At 37.4% G+C, this 18861-nt stretch overlaps 1 protein-coding gene across 1 annotated transcript; it reads right to left on the reverse strand.

The window, feature by feature from the left end:
* Window positions 1-415: 415 nt before the first annotated feature.
* Window positions 416-18843, reverse strand: NTS (neurotensin). Its single transcript, XM_019543125.1, has 4 exons — window positions 18558-18843; window positions 13422-13483; window positions 4654-4875; window positions 416-788 (listed from the first exon to the last, which is right to left on the reverse strand). Exons 1-4 carry the CDS (start codon window positions 18625-18627, stop codon window positions 642-644), a joined length of 501 nt encoding a protein of 166 aa, XP_019398670.1. The 5' UTR covers window positions 18628-18843; the 3' UTR covers window positions 416-641.
* Window positions 18844-18861: the final 18 nt, after the last annotated feature.

Consider the following 18861-nt stretch of genomic DNA (forward strand, 5'->3'; position numbering starts at 1 on the left):
TAGGCTGCTGGGGAGTCTGTAGGGTCCCTACGCCAGGGACTATTCTACCACTGACTGCCTTGGAAGCAGAGATAATAGGATCTGTCCAACCTCCTTCCATACAGTTAAGAATGTAGTGGGGACAGTCATGATCTAGCCCGATAGTGTTATGGCAGGAAGTTTAGAAGATATGAGAGACTCAGCTTGAGATGGAATTTACAGAGCTTATACGTTTCCTGTTACACAGCTAGGAAAAACATAGGAGGTTCAGCTGGATGCAAATCGCTGAGGCAACCTGGTGTTTGAGGTGCTTCATTAAGAAATGGTATGACTATCAGGCATCTTTATGGATAACTTGCTTGATATAGGTAGGTGTGTTAAAAAACAGAAAAAATACTATACCAAATATTTTGAAATCTCAATTCTGTACAATACATCATGCTTAGAAACTAGATTTATTTGCAAATGTATTGATCGAATTAATCTGAAGTAGGAAAAATCACATTCAAGAAACAACAGTTGCAAAAAAGACACAGTTATGTTATCATCTTGATAATTTTTCATAGTATATTTTTCACACAAATATGATTTTAGATTTAAATAAGTTACCCATAACACACAGTTACTTATAAACTAAATATACATTGCTTTCTTTTGCTGCATCAGTAATATGAATTTCTCTTAAGTATGTATGGTCTTCTAGCTTTGTTCACATGTAGCTGCCGTTTCAGAATATAAGGGGTTTTCCTCTTCATGATATCTTTCTCTTGGTTTGAATTCTCTGGATCAAAAACTTCTTGCTGAAGTAACTGTAACATATGAATAGAGACATTATAAAATCTATTTTTCTTTAGAATAAAGAAAAGCAGCAAATACATAGACTAAAACAAGTACAGTAATTAATTTGGTAATTAATTAAACTAAAAGAAAAATAATCACTAGGTACAATTGTAAAAATACATTCTCTTGACATTCCCACTGAGGAGAAAAAAATATCGCAATGCTTCCCACAAGTTAAAATAACATATCTTTAACCTATTTAAAGATATGTAAAGATGCTCCAACTGCCATAATGGCCATAGCAGGAGCATTCACGTTGTGTCCCCTGTCAGATGCCAACAAATCTGCTAAATTCTACTAAATACCTTGTAATCAACAGATCAGTTTATGCCAAGAAACTAGACCCAGTTCTAAATGATAGTAGTCATGAAATAACAGGATGTTTAAAGCCAAAACAACGCCAAAGGATAGCCTGTACTTTCTAGTCAGTATTGCACCACCTGATATCAGAAGAAAGGTAGCAAGCCAAAAAGAAATATCAAGGCAGATGGAAGACCATAGGCATCCACTCTAGTCACACAGAATTAACTAAACAGCTTAAAGCATGAAAGAGTTTTGTGACCAGTTTTGCACTGTTGGACATGACAGCTGACAGGGCATGAATCAGGTTATGAAAACAAAGATTATGCACAATCAGGTTAGGTAGGGGTGTGTGAAATGGGCCATATTCGATTTGGATTCGACCTGAATCGGGGACAGTGATGTGATTCATTGATTCAGATCACTGTCCCCGATTCAATTCGGCTAAATCCAAATCTAAAGAGTTGATGCTGATTTGGTGAATCAGCAATTTAGTCATAGACACAGCTTTAAATGTTTATTCTACATACCTCAAGGTACCAGGCATGGCTCGTGAGCTCCATGATGTGGGTGTGGATGGAGCACCCCACAAGAGCACAGGGGGGCCCCCTGGCATGCTCCCCGGTAGACCCAAAAGTGGACCAGATGTGCTTCTGGTCCACTTCCAGGTCTGCTGCAGAGCATGCTGGGGAGCCCCCCGCACTCCTGTGAGATGCTTCATCCACCCCAATGTCTCAGCATTCACGAGCCGCCTGGTACCTTGAGGTACGTAGAAAAAACATTTAAAACTGTGTCTATGTCCAAATCGCTGAATCTCTCTGAATCAATTTGGAGGGTTCTGATTTGATTTGGAGGGATTAAAAGGTCTCTTGATTTGATGTGGATCCAGACAATCGGCTATCAAATTAGGCTACATGTCCGCCAAATCAAATCAGGGACAGAAGCTTCACACAACCCTAAAATCAGGTACTCTGAAATGGACTTGGGACCCAGGTGGATGTTCCCAGTGGGGCTGATCTAGACTGGCCAACATGGCGATGCTTGATTACCTGCACACAAACTGGAAGATCAAAAACAAACATGATGGAGACTAGAAGGTTGCCTTGCTAGGGGTCACTTGACCCCAGGTATCTTTCCTGCATAGTGCAGGGGGGTTGGATCCAATGATCTTGTGAGGTCCCTTCCAGCCCCTTACATTCTATGAATCCATGGTCAAATGAGGCTATTCTCATTACATGAATATATGCGAGTCTGGTGAAGTGCAGACTATGGAGCACCTGCTCATTTGCCCACTCCTTGGTGGGCCCTGTATGAAGGAGAACTTTGTTATAGCAAAAGAAAGAGACATTGTTTGTGCATGATTCTGGAAAAAAAAGCATCTAGTTTATGGGAAGAACATAAGGAGAAGAAGAAGAACCTGTTTATTAAAACAGGTTGACTCTTTAATCCTATTAAAGAGTCAACCTCAACATTTTAGGACAGAAAAACTGGTTGAAGTCTGGGTTCTATCGAAATGCATAGGTTTTTACCATTGGTTTCTATGTGGCAGGATTTCATTCTTACATTTTCAATATCTTGTTCGTAAAGCTTCCTGCTGTTTTCATTCTCATATAAATTATTGTGATCTAAGATAAAAATCTGAAGAGATTCTGGATATCCTAGAAATATTTCTATATTTACACTTCAAATACCAAGTGAAATGGGAAATAGGTTAAAAGTCAAACAATATTCAAAATTATTTTTTCAGTTTTGCATGAAGGTTCAATTTTTATTACAACATCTTTCATCCATCAAATTATTCACATGACTAATACCTGAGACTACTGTTACTCTCAGGTAGTACTTCTCAATAACCTTGGTGTTATTGATTATTTGATTAAAAAGTCCTGATTTAAAGGACTTTATAATCAATCAATAGACGGTCTCTAAATGATTTCAGTAGTCTTTAGAACAGGCTTGCAATAAATAGAATCACCAGAACTTGTCTCATTTACTCAAAGTACTATATTGTTCCTTCTCAACAATGAAGGTCACTCTCAAGCCTACTGCAGTCACCTTCCATTTCACTCCTCCCTTTCTTTTTTATAGCATATATAATATTTCTTTGAAATCCTTTACCTTAATACTAATCTACAACAAAAAATGCTCTTTAGCCATAGCTTCAAGCACCTTTGAAACTGCTGGGCTTCAGCTACTAGAAAGTCTGCTTCTACCCCTTTGATAAAAGGACTATCATGGTGGAGAGTGTCAGTTCTACAAGTAAATCCTTTGCACAGCTAAATGTACAGATGAAAAAGAGTTTGGGGGGGAAAAACAAACACCCAAAAATGCAGATTGTTCCAGTTATTTCTTAATATGGTCTCAGCTGCTGCAAAAGAAAACACGCTACTGAGGTTCAGTAGAATGTATGGGCTAAATTCTCACCAATTCTGCATGTAAGGGCAGAGTAGTTGAAAAGACTGGGGAGTGGAAAAAGAAAGTAGATCTAAGCCCATGATTTTCTGGCATAAGATCTTTCCAAGGTTGCATGGAGGTGCCACACAATAATAGCACTGTTAGATATGCAAACCTGATTCACAAGATAAATTCAGACTTCATATAAATGTGACCTGTTGTGGTCTTTCTGAGTTGTTTCCAATAGATAAAATGCTCTATTATTTTTCTGTAGTCAAAAATGAGTAAAAGCTAAGAGCTAGCATTTTCCAAGGGGTGCCTTGATTCTAAATGTTGAGAACCACTGTTCTATGCCATATTTATATGCTCCACATCCAAGGGCATCTGGTCTTTAAAACAGCCATTGAAATAGCAGATAGTAGTTCTGGTGGAGAAGGCCTTCTGCTAGATGGTGCTCACCTTGGGAATACACTTTCCCTGAAACAAATACTGCAAATAGATTACAGAAGAACCATGAATTAGGCCCAATAATATTTCAAACACATATACATTACTAACTCCTGTTTTCAGTTATACCAGAATCAACTTGGAGTAACTCTTCTAAATGTTAAACAGGTTTTGACTCTACCATGATGCTCATCTTTTATGCGTATGCTTGTTTTTTTGGAATTGCTAGAAATCATGGAAAGGTTATGTAGTTAACATTTTACATTTGTATCTATGTCTTCATTCTTAATCAACCCCAGCCCTTAAGAAATTATGCATATTCAAGAGTGGTTCAATGAAACCATCTTGGTGTGCATGCTATGGTGCATGTTACCAGCCCAGAGATCACAAGTTCAAGGCCATAGCAGAAGCATCCATAGCATGGCTTATTAGATTCAATGAATCTGAGAATTCTGCTAAATGCCTTGCCAGAAGGACATGAAAAATAAAGGAGCCTTGTTGAAGAACACCAAAACAATGGGAGGGGAAATGGAACCACGTGTGTAAAAAGGAGCTGTTTGGAACAAAGTGCTCAAGTCTCTGGGAATGTTCATGTGAAACAGATGCGGGTCTCAGGTTTAAAAGTGTCACTTGGAATAAAAATAAAGGATGAATGCATGTCAAATGATGTGCATTGTCAACATTTTGCTTTACCTCCCAATGCTGAAAAACTCGACTGTGGCAAACTTTTTGGAGCTGGTATATTGTCAGCATTGCTTCCAAACCGAAGCCGTCCAGAGCAGCAGGAAACTGTCTTGTAATGAGATCATCTTCATCAACCTCTGAGGTTTCTTCTGCTTGGTTATTTATGTTGTTTATCATATTGCAAATATTTAGCAGGGTCATTTTCCAGTAAGGAAGTTTTGCCTTGTTAATCTGAAGATACAAATATAAACTAATCAAAAATGTAGAATTAAAAATGTAAAACACACTATTTTCATTAGCAAGAGAATATGACATTCTCAGGCATTTCAGTGATAATCTGGGTATCTGTCAATCAACCCAATATTAACTCAATAGTTAAGGTGTATTGTAATTAGGGAAACTTATTCATTAAATGTGCTAAATCTAATTCATCAATACCTTGCACCATGTATCATCACCTGCAATATTAAAGTAAAGAGCTATCAAACTGGAATGGTAATATAACACATTCACTTTTTACAGGTGTAAAAATGACTATGTGAAATGCAAACCGGTGGAAAATCAGGCCTATTCTCTCAGGACTTGGTGTAGGGAGCATGTTGCAACTTAATAGGGCTGGATTCCAAGCTACAAGATTTTAGGCATTAGAATCCAATCCCCCAGTTCAAAACAAATACCTAAAAATTCCCTGTGAAAGGAAATGAAACTCCAGCTCCATGCCAATTTGGCTCATAGACTGCAGAGGAGCCATGGACCTGGTAACTCAGATCTGTAACACCAAGGCAATCCACGTGAAGGGATTCTCCAGAACTGTGAACTCTGGAAACCATGAAATATCAAGCTGCCAAGGACTCATGAGCTTGTGTGCCATAACTACAGAGGTTTCAAGGTGGTGAGGTTCTAGAATCATGGAAGAAGAGCTGTCCAAATAATGAACCCTTTTTCTTCTGGTGACTAAACTGAACATTCAGAAAAGAGCTGATTTGGGTCAACATAACATGGATTTTATTTCAGGTTTTCTGCCTAAATCAGATTTTAACCTCCAAAGGAATATTGTGTCCATTTTTTATGGGGATGGAGGGTGAGGGAGGGAAGGATATGATTTAGGCCTTGATTATTTTTACACACATACTCAAAATTAAAAGTCTATTTATTTCTGTAAATGTGAATACAGAATAATTTTGAGAAATGTTGAAGTGAAATATTTGGACATTTTAAAAAAACAAAACAAAATCATTTTGGGCCAAAAATATTCACGGAATTTGACTCAAATTTGCAAATATCTTGCCAAAATGTTCTGAGAAGTTGGAGTATTAGCTTGCGTTTTGATTGCCAGTAGGTCATATCAAATAGGTGCTGCCTCCTCCATTATGTTTTTCCTTCTCTTCATTCATCTCTCCCCTCCCCACTTCTTCTTTAAAACTTTACCCCTACCATCCCACCCCCAGTGAAGAAAGCAGTATGTTGAAATAACAACTGGGGACATAGAAATTCACAAGCCCAGAGAAAGCACAGGATGAGCAGTAATTTCTTGTTCACTGAGTCAATGAAGCCACCAAATGTTGTACCTTGAAGGGTGTATAGAGTATTATAACTGCAAAATTTGTATACATGGATGGATGTATACATGAAAAGAAGGATGTAGATGGTGTGGTGCATCATCCCATATAACACAACACACATTTTTCTCCATGTAATAAGAAACTAAGGCTATATTAATCCATTTAAGATTGAACCAAAAATAAATATAACTTTATTGGAATGTACATTAATTTACCATATGTAATTTGCTACATTATGTATTAAAACACAAATTAGGCCAAAAAAATTCAAAAGATGTTGTCTCTTTAGTCCTCTAGTCATTAGAATTAAATGTACATCCCTTTCACATTCAGTAAACACCTTGATAATATACTCAATGCTTCACTGAAAGTTATTTCCACACTTGAGATAATGTTCATCTGAGGTAATAGTTCCATGCCTGAATTCATATTTTTAGTTAGAGTTAAAAACAACCTACAGGGCTGTGAAATAGGAGCTGCATGACCAAGAGCAGCTAGCAGACAGCAGAACTGCAGAAAGGATAGCTAAATTAGGGGAACATTAAGATAATTTGAAAAAGGAGAGAGGGTTCTTAACACATGTGGAATGAAGAGTTTAGAAGGAATCAGGAAGACTGTGAGCTACAAAGTCAAGTGACTCCCTCACTGCTGCCACTGAGCTTGTTTTAAACTTTGAGTGGACCAGGAATCAAAGGAGAGGGGAGGTGCAAGTACACTACTGCAACCCCTTGGATTCACCCCTTATATTAAGCCATGGCATGGTTAGGTAAGTGCGTGGTACTGTATTTAGTTATGTGACTGCTAAACATCCCCATAACTTTCTGCTTCTTTGAGGCACCTTCTTGATGGAGATGAATACAGTACAGTCTGTTGATCCTGTGTTTCCAGGGGAAATAATTAAGATAGAAACTGACAAGGGGAGCTGTATAAACTAGCATCTCTGATGGAATTTGTTTTAAGACATTTCTTTTGGACTTTAGTCTTCTTTCAGCTATAAACATGTGTTTTTAAGTGAGCATAATTTAGACCTTTATTAAAAGTACCTTGCTTCTGCAAATTCCCCATAGCTCTTTTAGGTTCACTGATCAAAAGCAGTACTTTGTTTTTAATCTGAAATGTCAATTCATTGTAAATCACTTGAAACTTGTTTATGTTTTGTTTATTTAGGGCTCATCTGTTGCTCCATCCAGATGATATAATGAGGCTGTTAAATTATTTGGAAGGATGTGACAGGTTCAAAATAAGAACAACCTCTTTATTATATGTCTGACTTAATTAGGAGGATGTGGATTAAAATATGTGGAAAATGTCCATTTCATTTTCAAAATCCTCTTTGGTTTACTTTTAAATATTTTTCTATTAAGAATACTGAACATTTCAGCAAAATTATCAGCTTGCTATACATTGTCTTTCACAATATAACAAGAACTCTTAGTGTTTTTTATTAAACTAAATTGTAATAAAAAAAACAAATTATTAGGGAGGTGTGTTAATTTTCAAGTCACCGGTTGGTTTTGCTGGTTGCATCTTCCAAGCTTTTACACAAAGAATGATGATTTCAACATATGGGTGTGTCTTGGGAAAGTTGTGGTAGTCTTCTGTGCAGAGCTGTGGTATCTTTCGGGTCTAAAGTATGTAATCTATCCTAACTGGTTATTTCACCCTTTAAAGAAACATTTCTGACGGCATTGGTAGTATATGAATGTAAGAACTTCTGGCCAGCTCAAAGTTAAGTAGATTTCTTACTGGCTAGACCAGAGAAAGGCTACTTTTGTGCGGGTTCAAAAGTGATAGTCTTTGTAGTGTTATCTGTAACACACACCTAAAATACATTGGTACAATAGACCTGATTCCCACTTATACCACATGTGTCAATTTAACATCTTTGACTTTAGTTTAGTGATTCCTGGTTCATGATAGTGTCAGATCATGTAATGGGTTCATAGGTCTTTAAGAATTCACTGAATAAGTTTATTGTCAATTAAGGGCCAGGTATAGAGATTACCCTTTTACTGGTATATGTTATTGGAAACTGGTCTATAGCCATAACCGAACATAAGTTTGGTACACATGGACTGGTTTAAAAAGGCAGAACCAATCTAAGATTTGCTCCCTCCTCCTCCACCCCATACCAAAGGGTGAATATGTGTTTGGTTCACTACTGATCTAAACTACACTGTTTACAGAAAACCATGTAACTTAAATCAATTCTGCCTTTGGCTTTTTGAATGTCTCTACCTAAGCCAAGAATATGTATAATTTTTCATCAGGAAGTTCTCCAGACAAAGTCCAACCACTGCAGAGGGCAGCCCTCTTTCTCTACAGTAATAGCAAGTGTTAAACTCAGGTAAGATTATTTATAAGTTATGTGAAATATTTAATAATACTGTGATATACAGACTTGCATTTTGGAGTTTAATAATTCTGGTTCAGTTGCAATGCATGGCATATTTTCCACAAAGTTCTAACAACAGTGGCTAAGTGTTCAAGATACGGTTTGGAAAAAGAAACCATGCAGGAGATGAAAGCACCAAAGGCTCAAAGAATGGAGTTAATAGACTGAAGGTTTTCTTTTTAAAAGACAGGAAGAGTCTGGTAGTGATTTGATATAACAATAGAAGTTTTTTCAGTATGGATCTGGATTTGCAATTTCTTGACGATGACTTAATGTAGTGAATCTGACATCCGGGTCTTCTAATAACAGTATTGAAAGTTGGTGAGTGCAGAAATGTTGGCCTTTTTTCTTACCTTTAATATATTTCAGAATATAAACCAGAAGCTAATATTCTTAAAAATATATGCTAAAATGGAATTTTCTTTGTTCGAGACTGATGACTATAGAGGACTGGAGAAGACCATTAGTTATACCCAAAAATTAGTTCCATGTTAGTTGCTTTCTTTCCATTTCTAGTTAAATAATATTGGTTGTGTACACATGTACTAAGGTGACTTAAAATAAGCCGCCTTGGAATGTATACACATACAGCTCCTTGACATGATGGCATCCATCTTGTGAGCTAAGTCAACTTTACTAATGTGACTTAAGATAATAATGTATCATCTTGTATGATATTTAAGTCAACTCTTCTGCACATACGTTTGTATACTGTAACAGTTAAGTCAACTTAACTTTAAGTTGGCTTAACTGTCAGAAAGTTAATGTGTGTGTATGCATACATTGTGCTGTATAAGTAATGCTACTAGCTGACACATGGATAAATCTTCAATACAAAAATTTACAAAAATACTTTCAGTTTCTTGCATCCTATACCCACTTCCTTAAGAAAGAAGATTTTTTTTAAAATAAAAAAACAAATCATGACTATATTAAAAATCAGATGTCTTGTACCAGAAGCAGCTTATAATGCTGGTCATGAAATTATAGAAGTAAAGTAGTATCTTAGAAGTTAAGCCATTTTGGTGGTTCCAGTTCATTTTGAACTTTACTTCTTTCTCCGCATCATGAGATTTTACTATTTAGGTGTTTCCTCTTTTGTTCAATGGGATGCTGGGCTATACCCAAAATATTCAGCTGCAAAAGGTTTGAAAAGTCTCTAGGTTAGTGCTTATATGTATCCCATTGATGTAGTATCAAGGTGCCTTCCAAATATTTAAAAAGGAAATACCAATATAAGTATTTTCTGTTTCCAAAAAGACAGGTTGATGAATTTTGTATGAGCTGGTGTATTGTACAGAATGTATTACATAATGAATACATGTGCAAGTTTCAAATTTGGAGATCATGAGGTCATGAGGTTTTTGCTACCATAGATATTGGGCATCCTAGAGCAATGAGGAGTTCCAAAGAAGACCAAGACTGCTGACTAACTTAATAGTTTAAGAACTAGCACCTTGATAGCAGAGCAAAGTACAGAAAAAAAACATTTTCTTCAACCCTTATTCTAACAGCCCCACCTCAGTCTTGCCTGGGTTTGGGCTGTTCTTACTTTAAGTACCAGTTTTAGCTAGGCATTGAGAAAGCTATACATTGTTGTTGTTTATATATTATGTCAAAGAAATAATGGGCGCATCTATACATATCACTGTGACAATGTTGTTACTGCACCGTCTTTTAGTACAACTTTTTGGAAGTACTAAAAGGTGGCACAGTAACACCCCATACTATGCCAGGAGCACTAAACACAGTTATTTTTAGGCACTACATCTCCATAGCAAAATACTATCATGGAGGGAGTGCGTTGGTACAGCAATGTAGCTGTGGCACTGTTTGTGACTGCTAATGCTATGTTACCGTAGTGCTTTGCTAAGGCAATGTAGCATCGTATGTAAAAGCACCCAAAGAGTAGTGATTTTCTTGCATCCTGATGACACTGTATGCTTCTTTGTTTCACTACATCTCCCAAATTTTAAGTGAGATGGGAGAAAATATTGAACCTCAAGAGATTCCACAAATGTGAATTCCAGAGGCAGACAAACTGTTGTCCATTAGCAATCTTTAAGTTTGGTGTTAGAGGAAAGTCTTAAACCATTTCAGAGAACTCCTATTTGATCCCTTCATCTTCTTGGAAATGTGGCAGAAATGGTTATCTGTGGACACGTGTACACATGCACTTTAGTGCATGTTAAACTAACTTAATACACAGTAAAGCAGCACTGACTATACCTGCACTGAAATTAGTGCACAGTAGATTAATTTACTCTGGCGTAGGATACTCCTGTCAGACACAGGTACTATCCTATGCTGCAGTAAATAACTGCACTTAAACTTCTGTGTAGACAGTCATGTCAGGATTAGTTATACCAATTCAAATTGAGCCAGCGTATATTCAGTTGCATTAATTGCAGGTGTAGGTGCACCCCACTCTATCAAATGGTGCATATGGGCATTTAACAGGCCTTGTTTAACTAAGAATGATCACCATATACTTGGCATTAAAGATCTGTTTTAACTTATTTAGTTTGGGGGCAGAACTCTCAGAAATCAATAACATAAGTGTTTTATATAAATTGGGAATGATACTGCATGTTTTAATGGTGTATTATTGTCTGGGAATATTAGGACTTGGGCTTGTTCTGGATAGGTCCAGGAATTCACAACATGTCTGTGATGAATTTTAATGGACATATCTGGAAGGCCAGATGGTATTAACTTGACTGATCAACTACTCTACTACATGTGTAAATCTAGCTTTAAAAATAAATATATTTACTTTTTCCTTTTAGCATTAAAAACAACCAAAATTCTGAGAACGTAGCTGGTTAGACTTCCAAATTCAACTGCCAACTCCATGACCATGTCAATTAGTGATATATAACAGTAAAATCCTCAGGTGTAATTAGATAGCAGGTGGCAGGCATCCAGTTTAGAAAGACTGGTTAGGCATGATATCCTCCATCCTGAAATGTGCTCACATTCCTTTACACATTTAAAACAGGCAATAGAATCAAAGTTGTGTTCTGATGAAGGCTACAGACAAGCATAACCTGCTTTAAAAAGGAATTTACCATTCCTATAATTGATTACCATGCTGATATTTCATGCGAAGTAGGGCTCTTGTAGAGTTTCATCAAATCTTAACTAGGATGTTGTTATTATGTCCAGGAGCTTGAGACTGCAACGTTGTCACTATACATTAAGTCAAGCATTTCTCTACAAGCAGTTAATTTAATATGGCAAGTATAGAGCGTATGAACTCCTGGACAGAGGAAGAGTTAAATAACAAGTTACATCATGCAGTACAATGCATGACTGTACATGAGAGTCATACTTATGTTGTCAGAGATATCTGTTTTGGCACATTTTAATCAACTGCAAAACAACTCTTTTAGCAATTATGTTGTGTAGTAAAGGGAGGAAGAAACACAGGGATGGATTCCAGCTCAGCTGAAGTCAGTAGCTCGCTTCTCAATCATTTCAATGGATTTAGGATTTTAGAGAGAGGCAGAAGTAAGCCACTGCTTATGGAAGTGTATGCATCTATTGTTTAGTCAGTCCACAAGGTCTACAGTGCCTTCTGCCTCTAGGACTTCAGCCAAAGTCTTATGGGGCTCAGAAACAGATTTCTTTTCAGAGCATTCCACATCCAAATGGGTCTCAGGAAAAGAATCTCCATTAATTCTTTATTACAGGAACAAAACTGGCTTCTGTGGCATCTGGGCCTTGTTATCTTGCCAGTTAGAAATATAACAGTTACGTATGAATACATAGGAATTGCCAGACAAGGTCAAGTCAAAGGTTGCTTTAGTGTGATCTCGCCCCTGTTGGTGGCTGATAACAGAGGCTTCTAACAAGGGCTCAGAGCAAGGTGCAAGGATTCTTGACAAAAGCAAATATAGAATAAACCATCCACAATGAGATTTCTTCCTTAACCCAGCAATTAGAATTTCATATGGTTAATTTTTACTGAAACCTTTCATAAACATTTCATATTATTTTTCTGTTGAATCTAAAAAAGTGTAGATAATCTCTAACACCTAAAGAATCTTATTTTTAATCCATTCTAGTTTAAAAACATATCTATCGTGGAAGTGTTAAACATGTAAATACTCCCCACATAACTTGTGGAAAACAGTGATACCACTAGTTTTTGGCTACTATCTTCTTGAATGCGTATGTTCAGCTGTGAAAAATTCACTTACGTGAAGCCAAGAAATGTATTACATCCTGTGTATTTGGGGAGATGTATGGGGTATGTGTGTGCGTGCATGCACAAGTGTCAGGTGCTTTAATCACTCACAAAGGAAACATTATTCACTGGATTACTATTTTTGTGGCTATTTGTCTCGTATTTTTCTCTTAAAACTATTACATTATTCTTAAACCAAAATTGACATCTGTTCGTAACAGCTTTTGTTTTCTGAATATGTTAATTTTATATATATATAAAAAGTGTGATAAAATTTCGTTCATGGATTGGACTCAAGGTTAATTTAGCTTTCACCAGACATAATTCTATTAGAAACACATTTTCCACATAAATTTGCATCACTATATATGAAACACAATCTTACTGCTTAATGAAAGTTTCAAAGTTACAAGTGAGAGACCCTGTGAGAGACCCTTTATTTTTTCTGTGTCACATCAACACCTTTACATTTTCTTTGAACCAGAAGAAACTTTTGCTCCAAAGTAATGTCTTGCATTGAACTTTTAGGTCTAGACCATGGGTTATTACTTTGTGGAAAGACATCTATGTTTGTAATGAGAATTCATGTGCTCTCTACCAGTTATCTAAATGGGAAGAAAAGAATTACCTTTGATGTATACATATTGGTCAATAAATCTGCTTCTAACGCTTTCATTTCCTCCTCTGAATCTGGAAATAAATCAGAAACATATGTTTACTATTTCAGCACAAATCAGAGGCATTTGATTTCAGCATAAAGAATTTAGATGTATCATACTAGGAGTTTTTAGACTTAAATTACAGTAAAAAAACACACAAGTATCTGGCTGTCTTAAATTATGATCTAGAAAGAATGAGTATAAAGATGCCTTAGGTAAATGCATCACGAAGTAATAAGAAATCTTAACTGAAGTCACTCAGCAGTTTTTTCAGAGCTTTATCCAAATCAATGGGATGACTGGCTTACAAATTTGTCTAGCTGTGAATCAGGTTCATAAACTGCAGTCATTTCAATATACCATTTCCCCCATCTCTTTTCATGTTATGCTACTATAACTTCTTCACTCGTTTCTGTGCCTGAACAAAATTATTTGTCACCTTTGTACACTTTGAAGGCTGGTTTTATAGTTGTACATCTTACAATATTTTTTTAAGATGACAAGAAACTTTAAGTAGAAGTTAAAACATCAGTTAATGGCAGTTATAGAACAGGAATCTGATTTCATAACAGTCATACTGACAGTAAATTTATATAGACAAGAATTTGGCATACTGGTTTTTAATAATATTTTTGTGTGATAATGTTTAATTGTAGTATAATCATTTTTCCACTAATCTGACCCTGGACAGATCAATACTTCTGTTATACTTGACCAGAAAAATATTTTAGATGAATAAAACAAAGTCAGAATAATTCTATTCTGGGCTGAATTACATGAGACATAGTTGTTCTTTTGAAAATATGGTAGCCCTCCTAAATGAAAGATGAAGATGAGTACATAGAGTTCATTCAAGACATCTATGCATTTTTCCCCTAAAAATATCAGTAGTCCATAGCCAATAGATGAATTTATTTAGTTAGTTTTTGAAAATAATTGAAGAGACACTTAAATCACATTAACAATGCAATTTAAATATCTACAGTCCTAGCATGATCAATGTGTTCTCCTGTAGCTGTTCTTGACATCATCTGTTGACCAAGTTTGTTTGTTCAGATTCTCCTATGGGGAGGTAACAGCCAATATAATACTCCAAGGTAATTTTAAACTTTCCTATAGTAACATAAGGCTGAAAGAGACATTCTAAGTCATCGACCCCAGTCCACAACTATCAAAAGCAAGCACATCGGGTGATCCTTTTTGACAAGCTCCATTTTAAAAGCAGTAACATGGTTTTTCTCCTGTGTGCAAATAGAACATGGTTGTTCTTATAACTAAAAACCTTTATGAATTTCCAAGTTAATTTTATTCATGGCCAGTTTATAACCAATTGTCCTCTGGTTGAAAAGCTGTTCTCTCTCCTGAATGTTAACAAGTGTCTGATGTATTTGTTAATAGCAGAATTTTCTCCTCTCGGCATTAGTTTTGTTAGGCTAAACAAGCCATGTTCTTTTTTCTCTTCTTATATGACTCTCTCCTTCCTCTTGATCCTGTTGCTCATGTCATCATTCAGTGTATTCTAGCCTGAATTAATCTATTGTGAATAGGAATTATCAGAATTATACTGACTATATCAGATGAGGTTACTAGTGCCTTCTACAATGGCATTAGTACTTCCCTATCTCCACTGGGTATACTTTAACAGATGTATTCTAGCGGAAGTGTAATGACATGGCAAGGTGCCCAGAGCAGCTCCTGCACACAGAGGCAGTGATGACTTCCAGTCACTGCTGCTTCTGCAAACACAACCATGAAGTTTCAGCAAAAGCTGGTTTTTCACACATCCCCATCCCAATCAGCACCTGGGGCAATTGCCCCTGTCACTCCACCCTAATATCCTGGGTTTGCATTAGCCCTTTTTAGAGGCACATTACATGGGTGATTCACAGTCCACTTTTGATCAATGATTACTCCTAAATTCTTCTTGTTTTCTATTGTTTTCAGTAGATGACTACAGCAAGAAACTCTTGTTAGTTGCTAAATGCAGGACCTTGCATTAAGTAGCTCTGAATTTCATCCCATTTCATAGAATCATAGAATCAATGAGTCAGAAGGGACCTAGACAGATCATGTAGTCCGACCCACTGCCATGGGCAGGAAGGAGCACTGGGGATGGCAGGGGTCATAAGACCCCAGCCAGGTGCCTATCCAGTCTCCTCTTGAAGATTTCCAGGGAAGGTGAGAGCACCACCTCTCCGGGAAGCCTATTCCAGGCTCTGGCCACCCTTACAGTGCAGTAGTTCTTCTTAATATCTAACCTAAACCTATCCTCCCTCAGCTTGTGGCCATTGTTCAGACAATGGTGAACAGACTTTCCCCAAGTCCCTGCTGGTGGCCCCTGATAAGGTTGTAGGCAGAATTTCTATTACGCTAGTCCTCAGGTCTTGCCATGCAATTTCCCAACGGCTGTTCATATTAATGTTGTCAGGCTTTGAATGAAAAAATCAAACAAAACCTGTCACAAGACCAGTCCTTAAGAAATTCAGCCAGTAACGTCCTTTCAGCCTTTTTTTCAGTACTATTCACTGTCATCTCGGTAGTTAAAAGCAGTTAGTTTCCTATCCAGCTTATTACCAACAACTATATAGACAGGCTCTTGTTTGGACAAGCATGGAGTTCATATTTATACAAAATCTCAGACACTGCACAGAACACCTAAATCTTTCTTCAATGTGCCAAGCAAAGAGAATAAGGAAGCCTGGTATGTGTTACTTGGGAGACTATTCCTGGTTCAAAGTTTGCTAAGGTAGGCGACCTGGACTTACAAGCGAGTAAAAAAAAGAAGCAGAAGGAACTGATGCAGAGAGCACAAGCATTGGGAAGGGATGCTGGAGGAGCTCAAGGGAGATATATTAATGGAACGAAATTATGGAGAGCTTTGAACATACATTTTGACTATATCATACTGTATTTTTTCAGCAAAACGGAAATATAGAGTTTGTTTTTCCTTCTTATGATTAGCAACTTAGATGCAGTATGGTATTTGAATTGTACAAGAAGATATGTTTCACTTTAATGTAAACCATATTTTCAAAGGAAAATTAAAATAAATGATCTGTGTCTTAATACTGTAGTCATTAACTTTAGCAAAACCTGTATAATCATTTCCATTCTGAGCTTATTTATCCTCTCTCTCAAGTACAGATAGATTCTGTCTTATTTCCTGTAGAGTAAATGACCATTTCAAGTACAGTATATCTAATTCTACTGAATTAAAGCTTACTTCCTCTTGTTACAAGCCTTTTCTGATATAGGGGTAAAAAGTGATATATAAAAACGAAGAATTGTTAACATTATTTTTGCTGTACTGTAAAAAAAAAAAAGCAAGGGGGATGAATTCTGCATATTGACATTAATCCAAAATTCTCTTCTCTTTAAATAGGAGCAAGGTCAGAGCCAAAGTTATGTAGTTGGCTGTGTTTTTCTTGCATTTTTAAGCATTTTCAAACATCAGTGCCCACTTTACTAATTATACTTTTCAAAAGGTTTCTTTAGCATTCCTTTAATATCTGGCTGGGCACAACACAGGGAAATGTTACTAATATGATATTGAGAATTTTGTTACCTGATATAAAAGTTCACAGGTGGGAAATGTTAAGCTATAAAATAGATCCCAGTATTCCTAAATACACTGCGAAGTGGAGCATTAAAAAGGTAAGTGTGAAAGTTATTTGCATGTGTACTCTTTTAAAGTTTGTCTCATGTTATTTTATTGTATAGATTACAGACTTATCAAAATGCTTTAATACTCGATTAACACCACTGAAAGTTAGCAAGGTTTTGAAATCATTTGTACTGCCTGTGTGTATGCATGTATAATAACCGTTACAGAGCGTTAGTTTTATGAATACACGCACCTGTACCATTTTGCAAAGGAAAATATAAAGCAAACAGCAATTATTGTGTTGCATACAATCTGTCATCCCCTAGCTATATCACATAATTACTCTTGGAAGAGAAAGAGGTGACTTTATCTCCCCATATTGTGAGCTGGGTTTGCACCAATGTAACCCTGCAGCTTTTCATCCCCCAGTCATTTGGCAGCTACTGATAGAGGTAATCTCAGTATACAGAACGCACATCATTGGTTTGGTGCGGGACATATTAAGGCTTCTCATGAGCCGTAGGATGCTTCAGAGATATAAACCAGGTATATTTTCAGCATACATTAGCGAGTGAATGCCCCCTGGTATATGTTTCTAAATCATTGAATCATAGAAAGTAAGGGTTGGAAGGGACCTCAGGAGCTCATCTGGTCCAACCCCCTGCTCAAAGCAGGAACATCCCCAACTACATCATCCCAGCCAAAGCTTGGTCTAGCCAGGTCTTAAAAACCTCCAAGGAGAGAGTCCACAACCTCTCTGGGTAACCTGTTCCCGTGTTTTACTATCTTCCTGGTGAGAAAATTCTTCCCTTGCAAACTTCCCTTGCTGCAACTTGAGACCATTGCTTCTTGTTCTGTCATCCTGGTATATGTTTCAAAATGACCCCAAAAGCCCCTTGATATTGCTGCTGTGTGAGACTGGGTGAATATAAAGAAAGAAACTAACAGCAATGACAGGAAAGCTATGCCCTTCAAAACTTATTATGAAGGATGGCTCCCCTGCAGATACAGAAGTATGAGTCTGGAGTTAACTGAGCCCCTTCCTATTGGTAAAATCTGAGGGGGAAATAGCCCTTACAGCCCCTATTACCTGAAAATGACTAGGTGCATTTTAAACCAACTCCCCTCTGAAATAACTACCAGAAAAGGAAGAATAACCCCCTGTCCACTAGGTTTGCCAACTCTGTTTGAAACTATTCGGGGAGGTTTCATCACATGATGCAGTGACATCCATGACTTTGCCAGGAAGGCACATGCACATTGCCATGACATTTTAAAAACCCACCGGGCAACTGTATAAGTCAGATTCAACTTTTAATATGTGTTTTAACGAATGCCCTACCATTTATTTCCTGGGTGCCGCTCAGCAGTCTCCAGGAGATCTCTCTCTAAGCCCTAGGGACTCCGGGGCAATCTTGGGAGGGTTGGCAGCCCTAGCGCCCACCGGGGCAGCTGGGCGCAGACCCCACCCTGCCCCAGGAAGTTGCCCCGCACGGCTTACCTGAGCACAGGCTCCAGGAGGTGAAGGCCAGCAGCATCATGCACACCAGTTGGATTCTCATCCTTGCCATCTTCTGCCCTCTAGAAAGTCAAGTCCATAAATACTAAGAAGAGATGGGAGAGGGAGAGGGAGAGACAGACACAGAAAGACAGAGAGAGAGAGAGAGAGGCGAGTGCAGCTGCTGCTTTGCCTGGAGCTGACTCGGAGGTGTCTGAACCGTCGGGGGGACCCGGACCATTGCCTGACTATATAAGCAGGGCTGTGATGTCACAACAGGACAGCGGTTGTCTCTTAATGAAGCACC

This window comes from Crocodylus porosus, unplaced genomic scaffold (genome assembly GCF_001723895.1).
Source record: "Crocodylus porosus isolate Cpor-Errol unplaced genomic scaffold, CroPor_comp1, whole genome shotgun sequence".
Lineage (NCBI taxonomy): Eukaryota > Metazoa > Chordata > Crocodylia > Crocodylidae > Crocodylus > Crocodylus porosus.

Bases quoted from the DNA above. Each gene is read 5' to 3' on its own strand.
- NTS (XM_019543125.1), bottom strand. From the start codon at position 18,627: ATGGCAAGGATGAGAATCCAACTGGTGTGCATGATGCTGCTGGCCTTC. The intron at 13,484-18,557 runs GTAAGCCGTGCG...ATTTATTTCCAG, and splicing joins CTCCTGGAGCCTGTGCTCAG to ATTCAGAGGAGGAAATGAAA. The intron at 789-4,653 runs GTAAAGCAAAAT...CATATGTTACAG, and splicing joins GAGTTTTTCAGCATTGGGAG to TTACTTCAGCAAGAAGTTTT.